The sequence below is a fragment of the Medicago sativa genome, chromosome 7, assembly GCF_051527215.1.
Source record: "Medicago sativa cultivar Bolivia chromosome 7, Bolivia_mono, whole genome shotgun sequence".
In the NCBI taxonomy this organism is placed as follows: Eukaryota; Viridiplantae; Streptophyta; class Magnoliopsida; order Fabales; family Fabaceae; genus Medicago; species Medicago sativa.
In genome coordinates, this window is record NC_140755.1 from 23,740,195 (window position 1) to 23,749,265 (window position 9,071).

The following is a 9,071-nucleotide window of genomic DNA, read 5'->3' on the forward strand; positions in this document are numbered from 1 at the left end:
GTTTTCACAATTCCTGTTTCTCTTTTTGATTTTTCTTCATCAATGTACCAAAGGTTGTCTTATTATGTCATAGTAATACTGTAAGGGTGGATTTCTTTAAGAAATTGGAGTTGAGTGTTATTGGATTATGATTTAAAATAGGAGAAGATGAAATAGGAGAAGATGAAATTGTGAAGAATTGGTGAACTTAAAGTTGGGTGTTGATGGAGTCTGGAGAAGAAGAAGTAAACATATGTTAATGGTGGACGGTGGTGAAGGTGAATTCAAGAGGAAGAAGATGTCTCACAACCTAATCCGTCAGTGTAGAGGATTTTTTAATTTAATTTTCTTAAATATTAATTTATATAGGGTTAATTATGTTTCTAGTCCCTATAAAATAGCGACCTTGTAAGTTTAGTCCTTACTTAATTTTAATAGCATTTTTAGTCCCTAATTTTGTTTTTTTGCCCTGAGTATTAGTCCCTACTCAATTCAAATTTGTTTAATTTATGCTTAAACTCTTAAATTTTTGAACAATTTTTTGCAGACATGTTTAGAACATTACTAAAAGTTCCTCCGCAAAAAATTATCGCAAAATTTGATTTCTACATCCAGATTTTATTACTTTTTATCTTTAACTTTTGTCGTTTTAAAAAATTCATATTTAATTCATTTCATGTCTGAAAATTCTAAATTTTAGTAAACGAACCTTTCATAGTGTTCTAATCTTGTCTCAAAAAAATCGTTCAAAAATTTAAGAGTTTAAGGATAATTAATCAAACTTTATTTTAGCAGGGACTAAAATTATAAGTAAATTTTTTTTTATAGGGATTAAAAATCCTATTAAAATTAAGTAAGGACTAAACTTACAAGGTCGCTATTTTATAGGGACTAGAAACATAATTAACCCATTTATATAATATTGACAATAAAACTAATTAAAAAATAATTGTTTTATTTTCCTTCAAAAAAAATTGTTTTATTTAACTTAATTTAATTTTATTACCAAAAAAAAAAATTTAACTTAATTTAATTTAAGTAATTTGTCTTTTAGTGTGCCACGTTGCGTGACATAATTGGGCCACGTGGCATTCCGTTAGTTTTAACCTTAGACCAACAGAAGGACCAATAACAATTTTTTTTCAAACTGCAGGGACTTAAACCAAACAAAAAAAAGTTCATTGCATTCATTTTCTTTTCTTTTTAGCAAAACATAACAAAAATCATTGATTGAACAAAAACATAAATAAAGTTCACTATATTCAAATTGAGGGATGAACTTTTTTAAAGGTGTGTAATACATATTTGAACAGTCGTAAAATAATTTGTAACACTCACAACTCCGAGGTTTTTTGCTTTAAAAGTTGAAAAATATTAAGGTTATTTATTTTATTTTTTTTGGTAGATAAAGAGGGCCAAGGCCCAAAAAGAAAGAGAAATACAAGTTTACACGAACATTCGTAGGCATGCAAGCCCCGGAAATATCATCAAAAAGCAGACCTGAAATTCCAGTAGGAGGAGTCTCCATAACATGAATTTGAAAAGAATCAAGAGAAAAGCTTAAATTAGCTAGCCAATCGGCACTTCTATTCCCCTTCCGCCATGTATGATTGAAATGCACCTGCCAGTTCAACTTTAAAAGCTTTAATGTGGTGCACCAAAGTAGGCGGTCTACCCTTGAATTTGACAGTCCCCATGATCATATCAATCAACATTTTTGAGTCACTTTCCACTTCAAGATGCTGGAAACCCTATCTCCATGCAAGCTTCATGCCCAAGTACATCCCCCACATCTCAGCGCTAAGAACGTCACAAGCTCCAATTTTACGCGAGTATCCTTGTAGCCTTCGTCCATCAGAGTTACGAAGGAGACCACCACACCCAGCTATACCTAGTGTATCCTTATAAGCTCTGTCACAATTAAGCTTTACAAATCCTTCTTGAGGTCTTTTCCATCCAATAAAAATAGTGTCTCCATGGCGAAGATTCATCGGATGTTGATTACAATTATCTATGTCCTCAGCCATCTTAAGGATAGTATATGTTGGATTGAACGGTCGTTGAAAATCATCCTAAAAAATAGATTTGTTTCTCCATGTCCATATGTACCAGCAAGCCACCAAAAAGATAGTTGTCCACTTTTTATTCTGAGTTCTATGCAGTTGGTTGTTGATATTCTTGAAGATCTAATCCCTACAATCAAAAGAAAAGAAATTAGTAATATGATTGGACGGTACTAGCCTGATCCAAATTTGGGTTGCTTTGGTGCAGTCCCTTAAAACATGAAGTGTGGTTTCATTATCTCTATCACATCCGGAGCACATAGGAGATATTCCAACACCCCACTTGCTCCTACGATAATTAGTAAGCAATCGCTCATGAGTTGCCATCCACATAAAAGTTTGAATTCTATGGGGTCCTTTTCAGTTCCACAAGGCGTTCCAATCACCCACAAAGGATTGATCCCAAGAGCATTGTGAAAAGTAGGAACTTTGGATTGTGAAGTCCATAGTGCTGGTTCCCCATCCAATAATGTCTTGGCTGTCTGTGTCTAATGGGGCAGGAAGGGCAAGAACCTGTAAAGCAACATCTTGAGGCAAGTTAGTAATAAGAAAATCATAGTTCCATTCTCCTAAAGGGGTTACCACTTTCTTCACAGAGAGTGTTGTGTCAATAAAAGATTGATTAGTTGTGGAAATAAGAGAAGTTCCACTTGGAGTCCACTTGTCCAACCAGAAATTGATATTGCTACCATCTCTTAACTGCCACACAAGATTCTGCTGAAATTGACCCCAAATACCTGTTAAAGCTTTCCATAAAGGGGAATCATAAGGTTGAGACTTTATAGTTACTCTAAGGTCATTGTTCTTGCCATACTTACCATAGAGAACCTTACACCAAAGATCGTCAGGATTATTAATAAGGTTCCAAAGCAGTTTCATAAGGAACGTGTCATTCATATGATGAGGTCTCTTAATACCTAACCCACCTTCATTCTTAGGGAGACAAAAAACATCCCATCTAACCAAATGAGGTATGCGGGATTGATTGGTCTCTCCCCATAAAAAACTGCTCTGAATTTTTTCCATCTCATCACAAAGAGTCTTGAGGAGTCTGGCATATTGCATATGATAATAAGGTATAGAGCACAAAAATGATTTAGAAAGAGTAAGCCTTCCAGCAAAGCTCAGAAACTGCTGCTTGCAACTGCTTAACCTGTTCTGGATTTTGTTAATGATGTTATTAAACTTTCCCCTAACAATTCTTCATGGGGAAATATTTGCCCCCAAATACCTACCAATATTATTAACCTGAGTATAGCCAGTGTGATTTAAAATTTCCTCCCTGAGGTGTTGATCAACGATCTTAGAGAAATATATCTCAGTTTTCTGACTATTGATCTTTTGCCCCGAAGCTTTGCAGAAGTGTTCAAGACAATGCATTATACAATGAGCTTGCTCAATAGAGGCCTCTGCAAACAATAGAAGGTCGTTAGCAAAAAGAAGATGAGATATTTGAGGACCATACCTACCTGCACACATTGGTTTCCAATACTGAGCCTCCACCTGATCAGCGATAATGTGAGACAGACGATCCATACAAATGACAAAAAGGTAGGGAGACAAAGGGTCACCTTGCCTGATGCCTCTAGTAGGAGTGAACATATCTATCTTATCACCATTCCATAAAATTTTAAAAGAGGGTGAAGTAATACAATGTTGAATAATGTTAATGAGATTTGGAGGAAACTTACACACTTTGAGACAATTTTCAACAAAATTCCAATCAAGACGATCATACGCTTTTTCAAGATCAATTTTAATGGACGTAAACATCTTATTACCTTTCATTCTAGAAATTGAGTACACCATTTCTTGAGCCACAATAATGTTATGGTGAATGGTGTACCTCGGAATGAAGCTAGATTGATAAGGCGAAATAATTCCATCCATAATAGGCTTAATTCTATTAACAATAACTTTAGTGATAATTTTATAGACTACATTACACAAAGAAGTAGGACGAAATTGAGAAACAAATTCAAACTTTAGGAATTAACACAAGCATAGTATTTGTAACATCCAGACGACTTTAAGCATTGCCGACTGACCCTACAAACCAACACGAGTCTTTTCAGCGTGTTTTGTCCTCACTCGCACACTTACCGGGAAACTTCCCGGTAGGTCACCCATCCAAAGACTACTCCAAGTCAAGCACGCTTAACTATGAAGTTCTTATGGAATGGGCTACCAAAAAAAAGATGCATCTTGTTGATATAGGTAGTACCAAACAATTCTTATAAGCCTTCCTTCAATCATGTAGTCCCATACCTACACGGCCTCAAGATCTCTCTCATTCCGATGTGATTCGGTTCCTGTAAAAACGGTCGGGAGCCGCTCATTGTCGTGCCTTGTGCACCGGCTATCACTCCCCTGCTCTCGTCAGCCGTGGATGTTACGGTATTATTTATAGAAGAGCTAAAGGAATAATTAATCCAAACCTGATTAACATACTTAAACAGAGAATCTGCCACAATGTCCCAATTTTGTTGAAAAAAGAGAGCAGGGTACCCATCCTCTCCTAGAGCTTTTAGGGGCCCCATCTCAAAAAGTGCTTTCTTACATTCAAAAAACTGGATTGGAGCACTTAAAGCATTATGATAAGCCCCATGTTCGTCGGGTAAGTAGTCCAAGAGACTATAGGGTCACGGACTTCTTCCTCCTCTTTAAATAAGTTAATATAGAAATTTCTAACCATGTCTCTTAGCATTTCTGGATCATCAACCCATGTTCTGTCATCATTGCGAAGAGAAATGATCTTGTTGTGTCTCCTTCAGACGATGGTTTTGGAATGATAATACTTGGTATTCCGATCCCCATCTGTAACCCATTGACTTCAAGACTTTTGAAACCAAAGACACTCTTCTTGATAAAGGGTGATGGCAAGAAGATTTTGTAACTCTTTTTCCAAATTTTCAAGATAGTTGCTATACCCGTAATTGGATCTATTCTAAATCCCATTAAGTCTGCTTAAAAGCTCCTTCTTCCTTTTAAAAATATCCCCAAAGTTCTCTTTATTCCACTTTTTGAGATGAGTTGTAAGCATATGAAGGCTTTGCACTATATCTTTGTCCTTTTCCCACTTAGAATGCAACAAGTTTTTAAAATCAGCATGAGACGTCCAGGTTGTCTCAAAGCGGAAAGGTCAATTTCTGTTGGTATTGGTCTCACCTTCTAGCAACACAATAATAGGGTGATGATCAGACTGAACCCTCAGGAGAACCTTCGCGAACCCCTCGTGATACTTAAGGCGCCAATCAACATTACAAAGAACCCGATCAAGTTTCTTGAAAACTCTGTCCCTCCCATTCCACTTTGGACCTCGCCAAGTAAATCGCGTCTCTACCGTGGTGACCTCCAAAAGGTTACAATCATTGATCTAACTATTAAAAAGATGAAATTTTCTAACGTCAGCTGGGGCCCCACCTTTCTTCTCCTCAGGATAAGCAATTTCATTAAAATCTCCAATCATAAGCCATGGCTTGGTGATAGTAGATGCAAGATGTCGGAGATTATTCCAAGTATTTTGTCTCTCATTCTCCCGTGGACTAGCATAAACCACCGTCCATAAAGCCACGGCTGAAGATCTTTTTCTTGAACCTGCACATGAAGGTAATGAAAATCATTGTGAATTAACTGAATTTGAATATCTAACTTGTTCCACAATAACCAAATACCCTCAGAAAAACCCCTTGCTTCGCTCAAAACATAATTCTTGAAACCCAGCTTCTTGATCGTCTTTTTGCCAATACTACCGCTACAATGTGTTTCTTGTAACGCCACAATGTCAACTTTATTTCTCCTGCAAAAATTATTAAGTGCTTGACGGAAGTTAATACCTTGAGCACCTCTACAATTCCAATTAATAATAATCATTAAAAAAAATTAAATTAATCCTAAATTTTTTTTGTTTTTTCATGACTTTCCACATGGCCACTATTATTATGTTCCAAGACATGAGGAAAAATTGCACCCTTTCTATGTTGCAAAGAATCTATGTTGCTTTGATTTTTTCAATTTCAGCCTCCTTCCCATATGGTTCCAACTTTTAGCTGACTTCCCTCCTTAGTATTGTTTGTCGGCCCCACATGAGTATTACTAGAACTTGGATTTCCTTGCTTAGCTGTATAGCCTCCAGCATAGACTCCATATGAAATTGGGCTCGGGTTTGCATGAGAAGAGGTTGAAGCGATCTTCCTTGGTCCAGCTGTCTCATTACATGGCCTTTTTTTTCTTGAAACTGTTTTTACCTCCAGCGCCAGTATCAGTCATGCTACCATTTTGCAAGGGTGTTGCCTTTTTAATTTCTCAATCATATTAAGATCAACATTTTTGGAGTGTTGACCATTCAGACTGCCAACGTATCCGCAAGCATTAACCTTGTTATTATTTTTTTCCCTCTCCACTTTAATCCATTCCCCTTGTAACGAATCTGGGGAAATTTCCGTAACGGACTGAAACGCATTTATGGCGATTTCATCATTAATTGCACTTTGATTCAGGCTTGATTTTTGCACCGTTTCTTCTCCGGTACCGTTTGCACCACCGCTTCCGTCAGCTTCACCGGAAATTTCTTTGCTTTCCACCGTAATACTATTACTTTTAGTTCCACAGTCTTTCATTATGTGACAGTAACATCCACATTGAGTGCATATGATATGGAGGCCTTCATATTGCACATGGTACCAATCCCCATTAATTCCTACACGGCCAACCACTGGTTTTGTCAGATCAACTTCTAAGCACATTCTTGCAAATTTTCCCCGAGCCGCTCGTAAAGTATGAAGATCGACTTTTACTGGATTTCCGACCATTGAGGCCAAAGCCCATGAAACACTCTCATCGTAGTAAACTAGATTTAAACTTGGTATCCTGATCCAAACCATAGTTTTATCTATAGTTGCGGTTGCTGCGTTGAAACTTGGAGACCATAAACATACAACCAAATAATGATCAAAGATCATCCATGGGCCTCCATTGATCACCTTCATCTTGTCATCCTTTCCATCAAACTTAACCATGTAATATGAATAGCCAACATCCATTAATTCAAAACCTCCTGCAAGTTTCCAAATGTTCTCTAGTTTAGCCTTCATGGTGTTGTAACCCAAGTTTTTTCCAAACAACTTAATCACCAGAGCATCTTTCCATGGCACGATTAGTTCTTCCATCACCGATTTTTCAATGTGAAGCATAGCCATAAGTCTATTTCCTTTCACCAGCTCGACCTTGGCTTTGTTGGTTGCAATTAGATCCACTTTTTCTCTTTCCATTAAAGCTTGGTTACCCAAAACTTTGTCTCTGAAAGACATCATCTCTCTTGTAGTTTTTCCGTTGTTAGGATTTTTACCGTCTCCCCCTTCATCTGGAGGTTTCGGAGGTACGTGTATTGACAACGGCGGCGGTATGGTTGACGTGAAAGTGAAAGTCATAGTTCTCAAACCCTAGCAGAGCAAAAAGTATTTATTAAGGTTATTTATGTATGCATCAAAACTACTATTTCAATAATGAGCCGTGTTATATATCACGAGGACTCACACTCGCAAATTTCACGATTGGCTAATTATGCTACTGTTAGCCTGTAAATTTTAAAGGCTATCATTAAATGCAGTCAAAGGAGAGTTGACCTTATCATCGAGAAAATAAAGAATTGTTCTTAAAGTTTTATCGAAGTTGGACTTGCTGGAAGCACGTGCTTCAGTTCGACAGCCGAAACCCATCGAAGGACAGTTAATTCAGATAAGGGCGAGCAACAGATATCTCCCAACAAGCGCGTTCAAAATTCAAATTAGGCGGATAAGACTTGTTAGTTTTTTTATGGTTATAGGTTTGAATTCAAATGTAGGTAGTTATTTTTATTTGTATAAATAGTAGTTTTTCATAGGAAAAAATGGACGCAATTCAATCATACAAAACTTACACTCAAATTATCCGTATGGAAGCGAGAAACGAGTTACAAGTTGCAATGTATGAATCTGTGTACCAATTTACATTCAATCAATGCAATTTAAGTTCTTTTCCTTAAATGTCTTTGCATTTTACTTGTTCACTTTGAACAATTTTCTTTGTTTTTACTTAACAAACTTCGATTGAATTCAACTGGGTTGAGTTCGATTGCTTTTATTTTCTTTGTTTTATTTAACTTTTTAGAACATTACATAAGCACAAATATGCTCCTAAGATTTACTGGTTGATCTTGCAAGTAACTATGTTTAAACCAGCGGTTGTTTACCAAAAATCAGCGTAAACAAATTGGCACACCCAGTGGGACCTTTTTGTGCCTTTGTAAATAATTTCATAACGAAATTTGTTTGATTTGTATTGTTGGTTTGTGTTGTGCATGCTCTTAAGGAGTAGAAAACAACTTCCTGAAATGGTACGTCCTCCTCCCAGTCCAAATGCAGCGACATCGAATGCTGCTGGTTCATCAGGAACAACAACCAACCCTTCTACATCATTTGTTGGTACGCAAGCAATTCCGAATAGTACCACAACGACGACATTAGAAACCGTCGAATCGACGATGGCCATGCAAACATCCCAGGCCATTCCAGCGGTTACGACTTTCGCTCATACATCTCAGGCCATTCCAACGGGATCAACTGTCCCTGGTCAAAATACCCAGCTGTTCCAGCATTTTTCAATCTTGGCACGAGCCGTCGAAATATGCAGTATGGTGTTATACCCTAATTTTAGACCTAAAAATACTTGCTCAAAACTCTTTTTCATCTTTGATATATGTCTATTGCCAATTTGCTATTATTTTACACTGACATTTCACTCTGCTTTATCTCTCAACTTAGCTTCACAAATCTTTTAACTGTGTATTTGTCCATGTTTTCTTGCATTCCAAGTCATCCAAGACATCTTTCTTACATTCCAAGTCATTTGAAATCATCTCTGATCAATTGCATCTTATTTCAATGTTATTTGCAAAATTCATGGAAAAGGGTATTTTAGTCATTTCCTGCATTCAAATTCATTTTAGTCCTTTAAAAATTGTTTGAGTCTTTTCATTTGGTTTGAATAAGT

The 9,071-nt window shown here is 36.8% G+C and overlaps 1 protein-coding gene across 1 annotated transcript; it reads right to left on the reverse strand.

Annotated features, from left to right (window-relative positions):
* Nucleotides 1–2,402: 2,402 nt before the first annotated feature.
* On the reverse strand, nt 2,403–7,471 carry LOC146905006 (uncharacterized). The gene is made up of 6 exons (XM_085728417.1): nt 6,336–7,471; nt 5,717–5,889; nt 5,449–5,639; nt 5,211–5,394; nt 3,274–3,979; nt 2,403–3,093 (listed from the first exon to the last, which is right to left on the reverse strand). The coding sequence occupies exons 1-6, from the start codon at nt 7,469–7,471 to the stop codon at nt 2,403–2,405; spliced, it is 3,081 nt and encodes a 1,026-aa protein (XP_085584543.1).
* Between the last annotated feature and the right edge of the window lie 1,600 nt (nt 7,472–9,071).

What these genes read in the sequence shown, in the direction of transcription:
- LOC146905006 (XM_085728417.1), bottom strand. Translation starts at nt 7,471, where the DNA reads ATGACTTTCACTTTCACGTCAACCATACCGCCGCCGTTGTCAATACAC. An exon ending in AAGGTGGGGCCCCAGCTGAC is followed by an intron (nt 5,395 to 5,448) that starts GTTAGAAAATTT and finishes AACCTTTTGGAG; the next exon opens with GTCACCACGGTAGAGACGCG. An exon ending in CAGGTTAATAATATTGGTAG is followed by an intron (nt 3,094 to 3,273) that starts GTATTTGGGGGC and finishes GCAATATGCCAG; the next exon opens with ACTCCTCAAGACTCTTTGTG.